The sequence below is a fragment of the Helicoverpa zea genome, chromosome 28, assembly GCF_022581195.2.
Source record: "Helicoverpa zea isolate HzStark_Cry1AcR chromosome 28, ilHelZeax1.1, whole genome shotgun sequence".
Classification (NCBI taxonomy): domain Eukaryota; kingdom Metazoa; phylum Arthropoda; class Insecta; order Lepidoptera; family Noctuidae; genus Helicoverpa; species Helicoverpa zea.
Genome location: NC_061479.1, coordinates 749,067 through 769,717, shown reverse-complemented (window position 1 = coordinate 769,717; position 20,651 = coordinate 749,067). Strand labels below are relative to the sequence as shown.

The 20,651-nt window shown below is 37.4% G+C and overlaps 1 protein-coding gene across 1 annotated transcript in view; it reads right to left on the bottom strand.

Annotated features, from left to right (window-relative positions):
* LOC124643865 (scavenger receptor class B member 1) overlaps window positions 1-17,716 on the bottom strand; it is a 42,782-nt gene extending 25,066 nt beyond the window's left edge. Inside the window, exons 1-3 of the mRNA XM_047182987.1 lie at window positions 17,560-17,716; window positions 4,030-4,121; window positions 610-770 (exon numbers count right to left, since the gene is read on the bottom strand). Coding sequence (XP_047038943.1) covers window positions 610-770; window positions 4,030-4,121; window positions 17,560-17,617 — 311 coding nt within the window. The 5' untranslated portion in view covers window positions 17,618-17,716. The remainder of the gene's footprint in view (window positions 1-609; window positions 771-4,029; window positions 4,122-17,559) is intronic.
* Window positions 17,717-20,651: the final 2,935 nt, after the last annotated feature.

Sequence of the window (20,651 nt, the reverse complement as noted above, 5' to 3'; positions counted from 1 at the left end):
ATCATTACAAACCAGTTTGTAAGGAAACCAGACTTCGATTAATACCAGCCAATTTATTTATATTTCGCAATGAACTCGCTTTCCGTTCAGACCAACGTAACCAGTTGAATTCAGTAAGCATTTTATTGATAAATGGGAATTTTTAGTAGTAATGGGAGTCTCCTATGGGATGGCGATCTTATATATTCAAAATAAAGCGAAAGACCAAGGAAAAAATGGATTTGCCTGAAGACTGATATGAATGATGATCGGCTACGGCGGCTGATATGGACATCAGCCAGCTGCGCAGAACATATTATAGTGCATAAACATTTGCTTGGACACTTTTCCTTCACTCTCATAGCCCGATGGAACGACAATCCACCGGAGAAAGATCAGGCGCAGGACCGATATTAACATGCTCTCCGATGCACTGATGTATCAATCACCAACTTCCAGGCTACAGGCTGCTTTGTGAGAGTTTATAAAACCCACAAAGGGATTTGGGCCCGTCCTGGCAATCGAACCACAGGTGCACTCACCATTCCTTCACTCCCTGCGCGCGATGGGACGGTACCCCTACACGACCGGTCAGAGTTCAAGCGATTATAACTTAAATCTCATACTCACGAATAAACATAAGGTCCCAACTCGTCGAGCACGGGCTTGGAGCCGTTGTTGAGGAACTCGTCGGCGTTGGTCACGTTATACACGTAGACGCGCACGAAGGGTCGGACCGGGGGGTGAGCCCACCACTCGAACGTCATCGAGCCGGGGCGCAGGACCAACTCCTGGGGAGGGGAAATATAATTTAAGTAAAAAAATATATATATATATATAAAGGCTTTATTTATACATATATAAAGTTATGGGAATAGGCTAAACATTTAGCAATAATAATATATTCACATTTTGTTATTTTATACATATTTTACTTATACACATATTATACATATTTTATAAAATTTTGTCTAACTTCTACCAGTAAGTAGGAGCTCAATAGTTTTTCTACGTTTTTGCAGTCTGATGGCCTTATCATCAAACTGTGCACAAAAAAAATACGAATTTTAAGTCTTTCTACTTGTTGTTCCAATACCTTTCTAAAGGTGAGTGAGAACATTTGCAATACAAATGTTTATTTGCTATTTATTCATAGTACCTGGTGCTTATTACCTATTGCTGTAATAGTGATGCAGTGTATGAAAATATCAATCTGATACCTGGCTGCTGTTTTAAGGTGTCAAAGCGTCACAAAAAACTCAATAGCAAGAATTTTAGACATTTTTAAGATCTAATTAAAACAGTAACTTATACGAAAAAAATAATAGTTTTATACGGAGTTAAAATAAAAACTAGCAACGAAGCAACGAAGAATTTCATGCAAATTGTATGTAGTGAATTAATAATACACGCGGCCGGTTCCCACGCAAATATTATTATAATTAGGCGTTTGACGAACATGTATGTGTCTGTACAGTTAATATAAGGCTTGGTGTGCATGAGTAGGCACGCTGTTTTTATTGAAAAGCTTCTTCTCTTGTGACTAAAATTATGTTTACTTGAGATCTCCCGCTAAAAACAATATATGTACACTAACTTAAAGACAAAGATTTTTTTGTAAAACATGATACACTACCCTTCATTAATTAATTTCATGGTAAACTTCTGCCAGAAGTTTCATTCAAGGGGCAAAGTAGTGTTTAGCCTTCCTCGATAAATAACATAAGTATAATATAAGTATTTAAATATTTTTTCAAATCGGACCAGTTTCCTGAAATTGGTCCGTTCATGAAAAACTTAATCGTTCAGTGAAAATATTTCAGGCGATAAAATTTTGTTTTGGTTAGACTGGAAGCCGACCCCAACATAGTTGGGAAAAGGCCCGGGACATGATGGAAATGATGATTTAACTACGGCAAAAATAACTGGCTTTATTTACCTATCTATAGGTATGTATTTCTATTTCTAGTTGTGACTTTGTGAGTATACATAGCAAATATTAGCACGAACTATGTACACAATGACTGACGTAAACTCTTCGGAACCTTTAAGCAAATATGACATTTCCGTAATGTTGTAAGATACACGGTCATCATCATATGCCTAGCCTTTTCCCAACGATGTTGGGGTCGGCTTCCAGTCTAACCGGATGCAGCTGAGTACCAGTGTGCCTCATGGAGTGACTGCCTATCTGATCTCCTCAACCCAGTAACCCGGGCCACCCAATACTTTGTAAGACTGATTGTCAGACTTTCTGGCTGCTGACTAGCCATAACGACTGCCAAAGATGTTCAAAGGACAGCCAGAACCCACAAATGTATCGTGCCATCCGAAACACGAAGGAACTCGTCATGACAAGATGGGGACTATTTCACGTATGACTTCTTCTTCCCAGCAATAACACATAAGAAGTGGAGAAGGGTGGGCGTTTTAGGTCTGTCTAGTTTGATTAAATAATTTTTATTTTTATTGCTAAATCTTACTATCGATCTTCTAATCTACAGACTGACATTGTGTTGCTGGGGAGTTTGTTGCGCCAATTCTTCTTACTTCATAATACATAAGAGAAGATGAAGGGTGGGCGTTTTGCGGGCTGTCTTTGTATATTTTTTACTCTCAAAATGCTGATTTTCAGCCTAATTTGATTAAATGAGCTTTTTTAAACCTTGTTATCATTACTTGGCCACAAGCTCCCCAAACCAGCACATAGAACAGAGCACAATTCCCTGCACATGGCTAAACATAACTAAACCCCGTTTCGTTCAGTATCGTCGGCACAATGGCACAGCATTTCGGTCAAGGCGTCGACAGTCTCACGGAGTTGCAACATAAGTGCAACAGACATGGTTGAATTCGAACGTCAATATAATGGGAGTTTTGTAGATTTATTTGGATTATTTAGTTAGGGGAATAGTGTGGCAAGTAAAGATAAAAACCAAGAGGTTTAGGTTTTAGTTAGTAGTCGATAGTAATATTATAAAGCATTACATATAACAGTGTTGCCCTTTTATCGAGAAGTCATCATCTCAGCCATAGGACCTCCACTGCTGAACATAGGCCTCCCCCTTAGTTCTCGGCGACCTGCATCCAGCGTCTTCCGTCTTTATAAGGTCGTCTGAAGGTCGTCTGTCCACCTTGTAGTGTATCGAGAAAGGCTCTTGAATAATATAATATGACTCGCACAAATTACATGACTTTCTATGTATAATTACTTAAAATTTCATGGATTTAGTACTTGCGGAGATAAATGCCTACAAACTCATGAAAAAGGAACACCTTACAGTCGTCATGGCGATATTACACCAAATTTGTTCGCGCACATTTGCTCGCATCGTCGCGAGACCATAGCTAGCATGAGTTCCCGCACAAAGTAGTATTAGTTTCAGGGGTCAAAAACATTGAAAAAACCCACAAGTTACCTAATTAAATACCTGAATATTAAGTGTTTATAATTATTTAGTTTCAAAACCATTAAAATATGCGCTAATATGACGCAAACGACTTTCAATGATGACTCAACCACATTTGAGTTTTTGTATAGTGTATGTCCTAATTTACTTTTTGCTTGTATAAATAGCTATGTTAGGTTTGTACGTTTTTGTCGGTGTAGTTAGGTTTGGTTTATTTTAGTAGGTACTGTCAAAATAAATTATTTGTAGTTTGAATAACTAATAGTTAATAACTTTAAAATAGCTGAGCCTAATTTTGATGAAACGTACCGACTTATACTATAGGAAAACATCATGAGGAAACCTGGACTATTAAGTCTGAAATCACCAACCCGCATTGAGCAAGCGTGGTGATTAATGCTCAATCCTTCTCCGTGTGAGAGGAGGCCGCAGCCCAGCAGTGGGACGATAAAAAGGCTGTAACAGTACTTATATATGACAGAAATAAATAGAAGTTTTTACACAGGAAAATATGTATCAATCCCCAAATAAAATATAGCCTATGTCACTCGGTAATAGCTACACTATTACCGAGTGACTTTGATCCTCAAAAACTTTCACATAAAAAAATAATAGAAAATAATTGTATGCCGATACTCACATGGTCTATGAACAGCCGCACCCAAGACCCGAAGAATATGGCACAAATGATGCCCAGAAGCAGCAGCACCACTGCCGAAGCCAACACGAACCCTGGGGACAAGAGAACACCAGGTTTATCATCAAGGAGTCTTCATCATCATCACGCATACAAGACCCACATACACACCTACTCACACACTTACTCACTTAATTATAATTTAGTAATAAGCTACTGTTAAACTCTCCAAATTATTTAAGCTGTGCCCTATAGGATCCATATTGTTTCTAGACTAAAATGTACCAAATGTATCATATAAGGAATACTTAAGTCATAGAATGCAATGCGTAGACATCAACGGTGTCAAATCTTCAGGCCTACCAGTTCAATTGGGCGTGCCGCAGGGTTCTATTCTAGGTCCTTTCTTATTCTTAGTGTATATAAATGATTTACCATTCTATCTGAAAAATATATGTGATGTAGTATTATTTGCAGATGATACATCTCTCATTTTCAAAGTTGATAGGAATAGAGAGCAATTTGATGACGTGAACAATGCACTCTCCTTAGTTACTCACTGGTTTACAACAAATAATTTAGTTCTTAATGCTAAAAAAACCAAATGTGTTAAGTTCACCTTGCCTAATGTAAAACACTTAGGACCTAATATTATCCTAAATAATGAAGTTCTTGAAACTGTGAAGTCAACAGTGTTTCTGGGAATAACAGTTGATGCAAAGCTACAGTGGGGCTCACATATATCTAGCCTCGCGGGTAGGCTTAGTTCTGCTGCCAACGCCGTCAGAAAAGTAAGACAATTCACTGACGTAGACACAGCTCGACTAGTCTATTTTAGTTACTTTCATTGCGTTATGTCCTACGGTATTCTACTGTGGGGCAAAGCTGCAGATATAGAAAACATTTTCGTATTACAGAAACGAGCTGTTCGTGCAATATATAAGTTAGGTAGCAGGCATTCCTTAAGGGAACTTTTTAAAGAAATAGGTATCCTTACTGTGGCATCGCAATTCATCCTTGCTAACATATTATACATTAGGCAGAATATTCATCACTACACCAAGAAAAGTGATGTCCACAGTATCAACACTAGGAACAAGCATAAACTGTGCGTACCCATTCACAGGCTTCACAAGGTACATGGAACATTTAAGGGGCTAGGTATTCGATTTTATAATAAACTTCCTCAGTCGTTTTTAGAATTGCCTTTTGATAAATTTAAAGTGCAGGTCAAATCTATTCTGTCGAAGAAAGCTTATTATACAGTTAATGACTACATAAACGATAAAAATAGTTGGTCCTCATGTTAAACACTGGACAGCTTCAAAAGTTATCATTATAAGTTGATGTGATTTATATTATTTTATACGTGACATTTTTTTTTTTTATTTATACTGACAAATCGACTGCGAATCTATTAGTATTAACTGTTTCCTTGTCGTGTAGCTGCAAGTCGTCATGCTCCCTTTGACGGTATTGCTTGCGGTAGCGTCAATGGTCGGGTTGCCTCCCTCCCTCAAAAATGTGCGAGGGGGGCGATGGCTGATCCTCGCGTTATGCTCGTGAACGGGTGCTGCTTGTGGTACCAGGTCGTCTTGCTGACTACATATTTGTACACCCGTAATATACCTAATATATATGACTTTTGGTTTGAACGGTAGTCCTAGTTCACCGTTTTCATTGTTTATGTTGTTATTTATTTAATTTTTTTTTCATAAAAACTGTTTGACATGTCGGTGGGTACGCCCTAAACTATATCTATCTTCACTGAATGGAGGCATTATATTTTTTATATTTTTCACTCTTTTTTTATTAAATTTCTTTTGTAACTGCTTGAGTAATGGGTATGGGTAAGGTGTGTACTAGCCAACATGATTAAGTATTTAAATTGATTTTATATACAAATTTATGTATACAATGTTGTATAGTGATATTTAAATATTTGTATACGGTTCTTCAAACCATTCAGACAGTATTGTGTTGCTGGGGAGTTTGTTCCACCACTTCTTCTTCCCAGCAAAAACACATAGGAAGTGGTGAAGGGCGGGCGTTTTGGGGGCTGTCTTTTGTTTTGACGTTCGAAAAGTGCTGATTTTCAGCCTACTTTGAATAAATGACTTTTGATTTTGATTTTGATTTTGATTTTTACTAATAAAGACTCCCAACTATGTCGGAGTCGGCTTCCAGTCTGAACCGGATGTAGCTGAGTACCAGTGTGCCACAAGGAGCAACCGCCCTATCTGACCTCCTCAAGCCGATTACCTGGGCAAACCAATTCCCCCTGGTAACACGCGGTCTTTTTATTTGGTGAGAAATCATGAATGACTCCCGCTGTGGGTGCAGCGTGAGGGAGTATCAGACTCATACTGACTAAACCCCGCCATGTTCCTTCTTAAGCCTTTTGTGTACCAACGCCGCGGTAACTCGCGCGAACAATCCCGTCCGCTACACAGAATATAGCCATTTGATGTTTTCCCATCAATAAAAAAGAAGCTAATTCGTAAAATTTTCGTCAGCATTTTTCTAATAAATGCCTACTTATTAATATACAAAAAAAAAACAGTACGACAATATTACAATGACCTTGTCTATGTAATAAAATATAATTTGTTGATGTATGTGTTTAATTTGTCTTGATTAGCTGACTGTCGTCGCTTCCGGGTTAAAGAGCAAGTATAGACATTGGTTATAAGGCCTAGGCTTTATAGACAGCGGATAACAGAGCGATTTTATTGTTAGAGATATTGACAATCATCGATTAATTAATCACCTATAATGTCGTCCACGGCCGATTTCAACCACGGCGGCTGTTCTCATATAAGGAGATCAGCCAGCTGCGCAGGACATTATTATAGTGCACGAGCATTTGCGCAGACACAGTTGCACTCACTATTCCTTCACTCTCATAGCCCGATGGAACGGCAATCCGACACGACCGGAAAGAGATCAGGCGCAGGACCGACATTTACGTACTCTCCGATGCACGGGTGAATAAATCACCAACTTCCAGACTACGGGTTGCTTTGTGAAAGTTTTAGAAAACCCACAAAGCGATTTCGGCCCGACGCAGGAATCGAACCTGAGACCTCGGGCACAGCAGCCACGGTTGCGACCACTAGACCAACGAGGTTTTCACCTATAACAGGAGTTGCAAACTAGAATTTTATTACACTATTGATATGCATTACTGTTTGTACGCCAATAAATAAACTAATAAGCTGTGTTTTGATGACAAACCGCTAGCAATACGTCATCGAGTCAGTATTATCCTTCCTACTAATATCACAAACGGGAAAACTTGTATGAATGAATTGAGGATATATAGATATTTATTCCTGTTTTACGCAAAAACTAATGAATGGATTTTGAGGAAACTTGGCAGATATATAGCTAATACATCGGAATTACATAACCAAGGGGCCAACCAGTGCTTTACAAGAATCGACTGCCTATCTGACCTCCTCAACCCAGTTACCCGGGCAACCCAATAACCCTTGGTTAGACTGGTGTCAGACTTACTGGCTTCTGACTACCCGTAACGACTGCCAAGAGTGTTCAATGACAGCCGGGACCTACAGTTTAACGTGCCATCCGAAACACAGTCATTGGTGGACGAAAGCGTAGCGTAGACTTATAGATTTGTTTCTTTTAATAAATCGCTACCCGCTAACGATACTACCAAAGCCTTATAGCAAAGAAAATGAGTTGCTAAGCATTTATAAGTATTTTTAAGTATGTCCAGTTATAAGTAAGATTAAATTACATTACACTGACCTTGAATGCGAATAACTTATTGTCTGTACATAACTTATGTGATGCTTAAAACTCTGTGTATTTAAGTGACACTTAAGTACGTAATACCTAGTTGTTTTCGGCGGTTTCACCTGCAACTTCTTCTTGTACCGGGGTAAAATATAGCCTATGTTACTCGGGAAGAATGTAGCTTTCCAACAGTGAAAGAATTTTTTTTAAATCGATTCAGTAGGTCAAGAATGTAATTTTTCAAAAGTATTTGTTGGGTTTATCGCCAAAACACCGATTTAAATGAAATTTGGTACACAGTCTACTAAACCATGATTTTTCCGCTGTGGGTGCAGCGTGAGGGAATGTCAGACTCATACCACAGATTATATAATAGTTACTACGTAACAGATAAATCACTCCATACAAAAAAGTCCATACCTACTGTTATAAGCACCTACAAGTTCCCCAACTACCTACAAATTCCTAGCTGCGTTATAAAATGAACCTTAAAAGTTCGAGCGCTTGATTGTTATTCCAATGCGATAGCGCACAGTTCAGTGACCGCAACCGTGCCGTGGCCGCGCTTAGGGTTGCTTCTTACAATTTATTAATATTTAAGTAGGAAAACAAAGCTACGCTTATTTTAAGATAGCCTTTTTTAAAACTGAGTTTTTAAATAAAAAGTAATATCAAGAATATTTTTCTTTAGTTAACTATTGTATTGCCTACTAAAATGGAGTATGGGTACATATTACTAAATATTACCTAATACGTAAGCATAGGTAAGTACTTAAGTAAAGCTTTCGTCAAAATCAAAGGCGGTTTCCAACTATTTTTCGAGCACAAGTGCCATACCCCATATGGTACAACTCCGTCGAGTGTTGATACATACTTACCTAAAATTGGTTTCTGCGTAGCGACACGCGTAATGTGCCGAGTCGTCATTAAGTTGGACCAGAACTATTCCTACTTACACTTGAGATGTGTTTTGAGCCACAAAACTCACAATACAGTTCATATTTAACTAAGTAGGTATCTAAAGTAAAATAAGTACCTAATGATCTCTGTTGTTAAAATCATAAAGTAGATAAGTATTAATTTATTTAAAAAAAATAGTATTACTAGATAAGTTCATAAATATAAAATGTTTCTAAATCTTACAATAGTAGCATATAAACCAACACAACTCAAAATAATCCATCAGTTTGTTAGGTAGCTTAAAAAACCTAATAAAAACCAACAGCATAACATGCCACGAAATAAAAATAATATTGGAGCGCGCGCGGCGCGTGACTGTTGAAAGCCCTGAGCCGCGTGGGGTTACCGGTAACCCAGCGAGCGGTAGGCATTTATCGCGCGCAAGTACGTCGAGTGACAGAGGCCTGCTCATACTGACTTAAAGCCACTAAGTTCCTTCTGGAGCCCATTATGTACCAGGGCCACAGAAACTGTTTGGAAAAATCCCGCAGCCCTAGTCTAAACCCTTAGAAAGACATGGACTACTTTCTATCCGGGGGCGGTAAATAGTTCCCTCAGGACACGGGTGAAACCGCAGGAAACAGCCAGTTTAAAAAATAATACTCATCATCATAGAACCGCATTCATATATATGCACATACTAAAGTAATAGTTTTGACATCTTATACAATATGACATTTGAGCGTTATGAAATTGCTTAAGGGGGTCACTTTCGAACGGCCAGCAGTTTTCGAGATTAAGCGTGATAGACACGCAGACGGATTACGATCTCGTGCGTAGAGCTATGATGATTGTGCGATTTTTTTTGCATGCTTTTGTAAACACAGTTAATTTGATCAACTTGATTTTCATTCAAAACAACTTTTTTTGCATCTTATAGGTACCTACTAATATTATGAAGTTGAAGAGTTTGTTTGATTAGACACGATTATCTAAGAAACGAATGGTCCAATTTACAAAATTATTTTAATGTTCATAACCCATTAATCGAGAAAAAACATAGGCTGTTTTTTTTATTCCGGGGTGCAATTAATTTTTATCAAAGTTTTCAGTCGGTCTGTGATCGGCTACCAGGGGCTCGATTCTGCTAATTTTACTTAAGCGACATACGATTCACATCCGACTGAGATCCAATCACGACTCAATTACCTACGATTGAAGCGTATGTGGCATTCCGCTATTTTTTCTTTTAAATAAACGTTTTTATCCGTTTCTGTGATTTAATAATAAATCATGTTGTCTGCAAATGATTTACGATTGCAATAATATTGTAGAGCAAACTACCTACCGTATAGACTAAATGGCAGACTAATCGCAAACCAATGAAATGTTATTGGTATACGATTTGTCTTATATGTATTAGTTGCAGAATGCCCGCTAAGGTTAAAACTGCTATCGCGATAAAATTTTGGCATTATTAACTTAGGAGAATCGGACACTTTAGAAAGATTGGCACATTTAGTCAAAAGACAAAAAAGTTTAACTAACTTAACCATACTACCCCTGGTTCACTAACAGTTAATAATGGTTTAACTCAGTTCAGATTACGAGTGAAGTATCAACATCATGTGACAACATAACGTCAAACAAGGATGGTCGATGTTTTCAAAATGGCGGATTGTTTTGAAAATACGATCCAATTTCATGCCGTCGCGTCTTCCTTGATGCAGTGCGTTGTTTTGATTTGATGTTAATTTTTGCTGGTAGTTATATTAAGTTATAGTTCAATTGGGTTGGTGTTTTAAGAGGGATAAAAATGTTGATACTTGTGACTGTTATTTGGGAGCTTAATTTTGAAATAAAGCTAAAAATCTATGTACATATTTTAATAGAGTAACACACTTAGTTAATCAATTTGAATCATTATTTTAAGTAGTAGTTTAGGTATTCTTTGTTTAATATATACCTATGTACTAGTTTAGGTTTTATATGTTCACTATGTTAATATGGTAAGTCCTACCAGATTTGTCCTACAACCTTTAGATAATGCCTAGCCAAATTAAGCATCAAAAGTAAGTTAAAGCTATTGAGTTCGTTTGATCACGCTAATCGCATGAACATCTCGTTCTCTTTAAAGATTTTTTTCAATTTTCGTCTTTGACTTGGCTTATCGACCACTAATGAACTCCCGAGCTTACTTATATCAAAGACAATATGCACACTAACAACCAGTTTCTTCATCAAAAGTTAAAGCCAAAGTAAAAGTAAAAGTAATGACTAAAGTTAAAGTAACGGTTAAATTCAATTTTTCTATGAATTTTGCTGTCACTTTAGCCTTGAAAAAACAAATTTGACCGTTGCTTTAACTTTAGACATTACTTTAACTTTAACTTTTGATGAAAAAACTGGCCGTTACCCACACAACCATACCTCACCCGCTTTCATTCACAACACACCTATACGTTACTAATTATAATAATTAACAGCAGCACCTACAAACAACAAACAACGTGCATTAACTGGAGTACAATCTACAATGCAGGCTGCTGACCCACTGCCAGCTAATCGGCGTGAAGGTAAGCGTTTACGCAAACTACGTGGAAGGTATGTTCAGTTTACTTGTAGGGCTGTCTAATGCTCGAAAATATTACATATTGTAAGAGTAAATTTTAGTTTTATAGCCGTTTGCCCGCGGTTTCACCCGCGTCCCGTGGGAACTACTGCCCGTACCAGGATAAAATATAGCCTATGATGCTCGGGAAGAGTGTAACTTTTCAACTGTGAAAGATTTTTCAGATCGGTTCCGTTGCTTCGGAGTCTTTTGGGTACAAAGAAACTTATAGCTAATATAGGTATGCTTTCCTCAAAGAGATGTCAGCAACCCCCAGCGGGGCCCAGCAGGGCCAAGGCCTGCCGGGGCTGCGGGTTGTTCGAAAGAGATACCGCGGCCCTGGTACATAAAAGGCCTATGAAGGAACACGACGGTTTTTAGTCAGTAAGAGTCTGACACTCCCTCACCGCTGCTAACCCACAGCGGGAGGGGTCATTTGATGATTTATGACGTCGGAAAAAAAAAAAATATAGGTATGCTTAAGTTATAGTGGGGTTTCTGGCTAAGTAATTACCGCACGGGTCGATAGATCATAAGGTTAAGCAATGATTGGCGCGGTCCATTCGTGGATGACTTTATCATGACGAGTTCCTCCGTGTTTCGGAAGGCACATTAAATTGGTGGGTCCCGGCTGTCATCTGAACATCTTTGGCAGTCGTTGCGGCCGTTGCGGGTAATCAGAAGCCAGAAAGTTTGACAACCAAAGGTCTTACCAAAGGGTATCGAGTTGCCCACATAGCAAGGTCAGATAAGCGGTCGCTCCATGTGGCACACTGGTACTCAACCACATCTGTTTAGACTAAACTCCAACATAGTTGAGAAAAGACCATAGCTGATTAAAGATTACATAGTTCTTTAAAATGAATTGTAAGTAAATATACCTTTCTAGTAAGAGTTGCTCACAGTCACAGCATTCATCAAATAAGTTTAAGTAATAACTTAACTATTTGAAGGAATGTGACAGCCCTAAGCCTAGTGAATGGGATCTAATGAATGCCCTAGATTTCCAAGTTACCAAGTTAGAACTTAGCGTGTACTTAGACTGGTTTGTAGCTATATATTCACGGTTATAGTTAAGGAGCTAGGCAGATACCTTGTCATGCATTGCTGTACCTTAGACAATGGGCCTAGTATTTATACAAGAAGGTTATTCAATACATAATGCTTAACAATCTATACTAATATGAAAAGAGATTTAATTGTTTGTTTGAACCGAATAAGCTCCGGACTTTTGAATAATTCTTTCACTGTTTATTTTTTTTTTTTTCCTTTATTTAACGTTAAAAACAAATGTGTACAATTTTAAGTTAAGAAAGCATTGAAAAACCACTCGGGTTTTAAAATAATGCTTAAATTCATACACACATCAATACCTAATTTAAAGATAACAATACAATAGGTGTTCTAATGCTAACAGAACTGAAGTACGTAATTACTAACTTAAAAACTTATTAAGTACAATTTATTAGGTAACTATAGAATTGTTGTTGGGGCGCTACACTCTTCCCGAGTAACATAGGCTATATTTTATCCCGGTACGGGCAGTAGTTCCCACGGGACGCGGGTGAAACTGCGGGGAAACGGTTAGTCTATGAATAAAACACTACTGCGCTTATGCAGAGTTTAAAATTGCTGAATTCACAGCAGCAAAGTTATTTGACAAAAGTACCTAATGACTTGCATATTTATGATCTAAACTACTTGCCTGATCTACATTAAAATCTAAACCATATTATCCAATCTAACTACTAAAACCACAGCCAGCGCATAATGTTGCAACAACGAAAAAAAAAGAGAAATTGACAAAATTCATTTTTAATAATAGCAACATTATCATTTGGGCTGGACTACTTAGTTACGTCATTTGTAATCGAAAACGGTCAAGAACGAAACGTTGTGACGTAAGTAGGTACCTAAGGAGGTATGATGACATGTTGTACTTATGTAGGACATCATTATAAAGCTGAAAAGTTTGTTTGTTTGAAGGAACCAATCTCAGGAACTATTGGTCCGATTTGAAACATTCTTTCAATGGTAATAGCTCATTTCAGTTCGATCTTCTGCCTAGCGTTTCCCACCTATGTAAGAGTCGACTTCCAGTCTGACCGGATGTAGCTGAGTACCGTGCGTTATGGAGCGGCGTGCGTAACTGGGTTGAGGAGGTCAAATAGGCACTCGCTCCTTGTGGCACACTGGTACTCAGCTGCGGTTAGACTGCAAGCCGACCCCAACATAGTTGGGAAAAGGCTCGGGAGATGATGATGATGATTAGTTAAGTGTAGGCAGTATTATCAAAGCCAGTTGATGACTTATTCACTGCAAAAAACCACAGGACGTTAAACCATCGAACCGTCACCATGGCAGTCATTGTGAATTCGGGCGGACAATAGTTTTTATCGATGCATCTAGTGGTAATCACTACCATGGCCTGGTCAACTGGGCTAGTTATAGTTTTAACATTGACACTGTTTTGAGAAATAACCTTGAACTACCAGGCTAAATGATTTACTAGAACCTTTTTTTAACGACGTCAAAAATCATCAAATGACCCCTCCCACTGTGAGTTAGCAGCGGTGAGTGAGTGTCAGACTCTTACTGACTAAAAACCGTCGTGTTCCGTCGTAGGCCTTTTATGTACCAGCGCCGCGGTAACTCGCGCGAACAATCCCGCAACCCATTTACTAGAACCTTCCTTATGAATTGATGTGTCTATTAATAGTGAAGAGTGCATGAAAAACTGTCTGGAAGTTTTTGAGTTATTTGCGGATATACAAAGAGAGATGTAAGCAAGTTTTGATTTTGAACAGTAATAGATTGAGACCAAATACAAGTGCTATTACCTGAATACCTATTTATTTATATCGCAAAATAGTTAAAAATCTAATCTTTAATATATTAATCTCAGTAATTCTGAAACTTGCTCGCGGGAGGACCTAGTGAGCGAGTCCGACCGTGCTCTCGCTGTGGCGGCATATTGGACTGACAAAGTGTAGTCTCACTGTAAGACATGTCATCGACACGAAAGAAGAAGAAGAAGGAATTCCCGTTTGAAGAAGGCAAAGAAAGTAGGTTTAACTGGACACGAGCAATTAATACTATTTGAAAAAGTTAGCAATAATTTCGACAATCTAAAAATAGGCCTCTAACTAACATGGTTAAAAGTTAAAAATAAAAGTAAGAAGTGACTGAACTTCCGTAATTAGAGTTACACAATAAAACAATTACGGTAATGGTTAATTTAATTAGTTTAAGTTAAACTAAGCACATCGTTATGTATTGCGTAAATAATGTTAAGTGAAAATTTTGTGATTTTGCAGTAATAATCACTGTTATGGTGTGTCGTGGAGAAATTATGTTATGTATGTGCAATTTTCTTCAAATAACTTTGTCTTCTATGGGTTGGAGATTTTTCAAAATTTGTTCAATAGATCCGGGAATTATAACCTCACAAACTTTACTATTTTAAAATAGGTATTAGCTGTAGGACAGAAGATAAAAAAGTTAAATAGACGTCTTTTAAACACGTGTCAAACGTCTGTTTTACTTTTTAGGGTCCCGTAATAAATAATACTGTGCACTGTGCAGTCAGTCAGTTACTAGGCATTTCATGAAACTACCTCGTTCTCAAGAACCGTGATATTTAGACAGTTCTTTGAGATTTTCACAGACAATGTATCAGTGTATCTATTTCTATTCCCACTTTAACAACAAATGCTAAAAACTAGAATTAAACAAGTATCGGAGTCCTATACAAAAAACGTGATTTTTTTAATCTTCCTTAGGTACTTAGCCGGTTTTTTGTCAAAACATAGAAAGAAAGAAAGAAAGAAAGAAGAAAGAAAGAAAAACCATTTATTAACGCAAACGACGCAAAAGCAATAAAACAAATAAAACTAATTACAGAACAAACAAACATTTAGTAAATACGCTGCATTTGCGCCACCTTGCGAAAAAGGCTAATACCACTTTATAATAATAAGTATTCGGACACAGAACTAACAAATAAACACATCTATCATACAAATCACGTTTTTACAAACAACATCTATGGAACATGTCATTCCAGTCTAGTTTCTGAGAAAAACCACAATTTTTCCATCAGACTACGTGCGTATTTGCTGTTTACATATTAAATTGAGACTTCACGATTACCTACTTTAAAAACATACAAAATGAATGCGACAGTAAATAAAATAATACGTAATACTCATCATTTTTAACTACTTTTATTATAGGACCAAAGTCAAAATCATCCTCCTGCCCATATCCCAATTTTATTTGTAGTCGGTGCTGTAAGCATGTCTTCTTCTTCCATACTCTTCTGTCTGCCGTCATCTCACAAGTAACATTCTTTCTAGCCATATCCTCTTTCACACAATCCATCCATCGTTTCTCTGGTCATCCTTTTCCCTATCCATTAATGTTCAAAATCTTCCTCATAACATTTACTAACTTACTTCTGATATTAAAGAACAAATTAATGCTATATACTATTACAACAATTTCTGCTGATCAGGTTTTATTTTTTGCTTAAGTATTATTTTCTTCTTTTTCCATGGACTTTTCTTTCTTTCTCAATTTTATTTTAAATTCAACCTCAAACGGGACCTTAAGACTGCTTTTATACCAAGTTTTCAAGTTAAACTGTTAACAAATCTGACCTGAATTTTGATAACTCTGCTTTCTGCACAAAGTCTGATTTTGGAGAACCAATCCAGGCCTTCCAAGGTAACTTAATGCATTTTACGTGTAAATAATAATCCAAAAAAGTTGTAACTTACGGCCAATACAAGGTTCCATTCTTAGATCCCTTTTCAACTCTCAAAAATTCTTGGCACAACTTGAACAGTCTTATTTATTAAGAACATTACGAAATAAAAACACTTGAGTCTAAATATAGCTCTCAAGCTGTATTACTATTGCAATCCAAGTATTTCAGTAACGTTACCTATATACTTTTTGCTGCTAACTTAGGATTCACGCTTGGCCGCGCTTGTTCTAACTAATATGCCTTTTACTTTCTGAGCGCGAATTTGAGCGGAAATATTCTCAATCTAGGTTATTAAGACTATAAGCAAGCAAAAATGTAGGCAGTAAGAGCCATTTCAGCGTCCACTAGTGGACAAAAGGTTTGAAGAGCTCATGGCAAAATCACACAACCAGTCTTACCAAGGGGTATTGGGTTGCCTGGTGGACCTCCTCAACCACTGGGTTGAGGAGGTCCCAATTATGTTGGGGTCGGCTTCCAGTCTAACCGCATGCAGCTGACTACGAGTGTGCCACATGGAGCGACTGCCTATCTAACCTCCTCAACCCAGTTACCCGGGCAACCCGATACCCCTTGGTTAGACTGGTGACAGACTTACTGGCTTGGTCAAATATGGTCGAAATATTTCATGTTCAAGTTGAAAGAACTTTATGAAACTCTTTTCTAATACTACAAACGCAAAACTTCGAGTCACGCTTTCATAAAACGTCTGCACAGTTGAGACGTAATTTGGTAAATTTAGAGACACTATTAAAGTAAATAATAACTGGATACCTACTGCAGAGAAAAACTCGATTTGTCAGTACTAAAACCAGTATAAGATTAACACAAAACTTAACGGCCAACAAGTTGTTTGAACTCAATTGAAACCTGTTCTTGGTGATAGTCTAAATCGGGATACCACTCATTTTCAACCAACTTCAATAAAAGAGGAGGTTCACAATACACAATTATTATTTCAAGTAAAAATTCGTAATCGTACACCGATTTAAAGATGACTTGACAGTTATAAAATTGAATAAGACTATTGCGAAAAGAAAGTTAGTTTGGTGTTATAAAAATGCAGATTAATCAGAAATTACTTAACAGATTTCAATGAAAGTCATATCGATAGAAAGCTGAATAAATCCTCTAAAATACGTGGTATCAAATGTATTTACAAAACCTTACTAAACCAAGTAATCTTTAACTAAAAGTGGGTCACAGTTTGTTGTAAAAACTCGCAAGTTAAGCGAAACATTGACCACTAATTGCAAACCAAATCGCCAAACAAAGAAAAAAAACTTCAACAGATTTCTTAATCATTACGATTACATCTGAAGGTTGAACACAAATTAGTGAAATTTTCACTCCGAACACCGTTAGAATGCACACATTGTAACTATTACCAAAAGGTCACGCGATTACTCAATATTTAGGCAACACGCAACTTCTAAAACAAAGGGAAATTCGCTAAACTGCACTATAACGCATAAAACTGCAAAAAACTCACTTATCCTTCGGTTACACTTCACATATTCAACCATTCGTCCGATCGATCGCATGGCCATTGTGAAAATGAGCGAAAAACTAAAATACTTTCCGAAAATTTCAAATTTGGAATTGTTCGCGATTGGAGCACGGCATGACGCGGCCGAATGCGCGTGAGTGACTGGCCGCCGCCACTCGAATCGTTACATTTTACGTTATTCTGTTGTTTTTTTAGAGTTCCGCAGTTTGGTTTAAGTGACGCGGAAACCGAGACGTGCAAATATGCTCATTTATTTTCGCTGATTTAATGAACTTGAGGTGATATATGAACTAAGTTTGTATGTAATTTCTAAGTATAATAATATCTTGGACACCAATGACCGTGTTACGGAAGGCACGTTAAACTGTAGGTCCCGGCTGTCATTAAACATCTTTGGCAGTCGTCACGGGTAGTCAGAAGCCAGTAAGTCTGACAACCAGTCTTACCAAGGGGTATTGGGTTGCCCGAGCAACTGAGTTGAGGAGGTCAGATAGGCAGTAGCTCCTTGTAAAACACTGGTACTCAGCTACATCCGGTTAGACTGGAAGCCGACCCCAACGTAGTTGGAAAAAGGCACGGCAAATGATGAGATAAAATATAAACTGTTTTACATAGTGAAGATGACTTCACTTATAGATTATAAACAGTATGAATTAAACTATAAATACAGTATAGCAAGATATTTACTTGTAGCAAGCCATAATATACATATAATTATTGGGTCCGTGTCTATAATTACACGGTCGTATGGTAATATAAAGATCGTCTATTACTTCTTAAATAGGTATGATTATAAAATACGTGTTTTCCCAATAAGTTGATAGGAAAATAGAAAACATCTAAGTAAGTATTGGAAAATGACAACTTAATATGTCTCTTGAACCTGGAAACAAACCTATTTTTTTACAAATATATTAGAACCAGGCAATTTAACGAAACTTAACAATACCACTTTATGAAATAAAATGTTCGTACGTTTCATACGTTTCAGCAAAAAAAAAACATGAAATATGGGTATAAATAAACCTTTTCCGGGTAATACAATAATGAGCAAATTAAATTAGCATTTATTACAAAAAAATATTAAAGCTACTAAAACAACGGACAATCAATCAAAAACAATAGATGTCGGTCACGGGTCATATGATTTACTCAAATATTTTTTACTGCATCGATACGGAACCATATCCTTTTCCAAAACTCTCCTTAGCTCCTATAATTATCGGCACGAATCTTGAGCTCTGACCTACATCTGCGCAGAAGTAATTTATTGAGTCGCTTTTGTGGTATGAAGTGAGGCGCGGGAGCGGGCTAAAGCGGTGATTGGCCCGCAGTGCATCGCGTCATAGCCGTCACTCGGGATTGGTTCTTTGCTAATAAATCACTTCTGCTCAGATGTAGGTCAGAGCTCAAGATTCGTGCCGATAACTATAACAACAAGAATGATTAACGACTTATACTTTTTAACAATAAATCCGTACGGAACCAACCCCCAATCTATACTACAACGCTTAGGCTCAAATCCGTCTGATATTGGAGTGCGCAACACAAGCGCTTACTCGATTCACTGCCTGCTATTATACCGACTGTAATTCTGAATTGTGTAATGTTAATATACGCTTAAACTACTCAAACATTAATGATGACACATATTTACGATCTGTTCAAGTATTATCTATTAAATAGTTTAAAAAACAAAAAAAACACGCTAGTCATGTATTGTCATTAGAATTCAGAGCGTGTGCAAAATTTCATCCTAATCGAAGACCGGGAAGTGGGTCAAATTAAGATTCCAAGATTTTCTTACATACATATTTATATTCATACATATTTACAAGTGAAGCTAATATAAGCGTGTTAAAAAAAATGTTTTAACAAAATATCTATACGGAACCTTCTCCTACACTAGAATACAATGCTTAGCCTCAAATCCGTTAGATATTGGAGTGCGCAAGTCCTATTATACCTACTGTAATGCTGAGTTATGTAAGGTTAATATACGCTTACTACAAGGTGTTGATTTGCATTTGTGCCATAGTTCAGGAGGAGGACATACAATACGTAAATAATCGATTGGAATTACAGTAAATTTGAAATAACTAATATGCACTGCTTTTTTTGTCATTGTAATGTCGTGGTATTTCCGAAGTAATCCAATTTTATGAATGAAATTTATGAGTGATCGTTGCGTATGCTTTGTGTTTGCGTTTGTGTGAGGGTGCAGCACGGTTTTAACGCCACTATCATACGCGCCAAGTTTAAATAAGGCTAGATGACATTTACGGAATTTCGAAAAAAAATTAAAGAAAAAAAATTACGTACCAATTTTTTTATTGATTTGGGTCGAGAATCATTAGCATAATTACCTCCTTGAATATGGCACGGATGCAAATCAACAGCTTGTATAATAGTAGGTATCTATACATTTTGTACATTGTTTGTCCTATTTTCGTATGGTAAAATCGGAAATCTTATTGCAGAGCCTATAAGGCTATATTCACTTTTTCGCGTAGTCCTCAGTAGTTGCGGGAATCAGAAGCCAGAAAGTATAGCCAGGGGGAATCGTATTGACCAGGTAAGTGGGTTGAGAAGATCAAATAGGCAGTCGATCCATGTAAAATGCTAGTTCTCAGCTGTATTCAAACAAGACTGGAAGCCAACCCCAACATAGTTAGACACTTTTCTTGGAATCTACCAGTCAACGCCAATAGTAACCACGGTTCTTCAAACCATACAGACAGAATTGTGTTGCTGGGGAGTTTGTTCCACCACTTCTTCCCATTAAAAATACATAGGAAATGGTGAAGGGCGGGCGTTTTGGGGAATGTCTTTTGCAAAACTGACCTTCAAAAAGTGCTGATTTTCAGCCTACTTTGAATAAATGACTTTCCATCTTATCTGAATTATCATGCCCCTTACAAATGTACGTGTAAGCTTATGAATGACATGTTTCTTCGAAGCGACCAAGCAAAGAAAACAATGACCAAACAATATATCAATTGTGAAGACTCTACCGATCACAGGAAACTGAAAACAATAGCAATTTGATTGAGTTAAACACACGAAGCGACTTC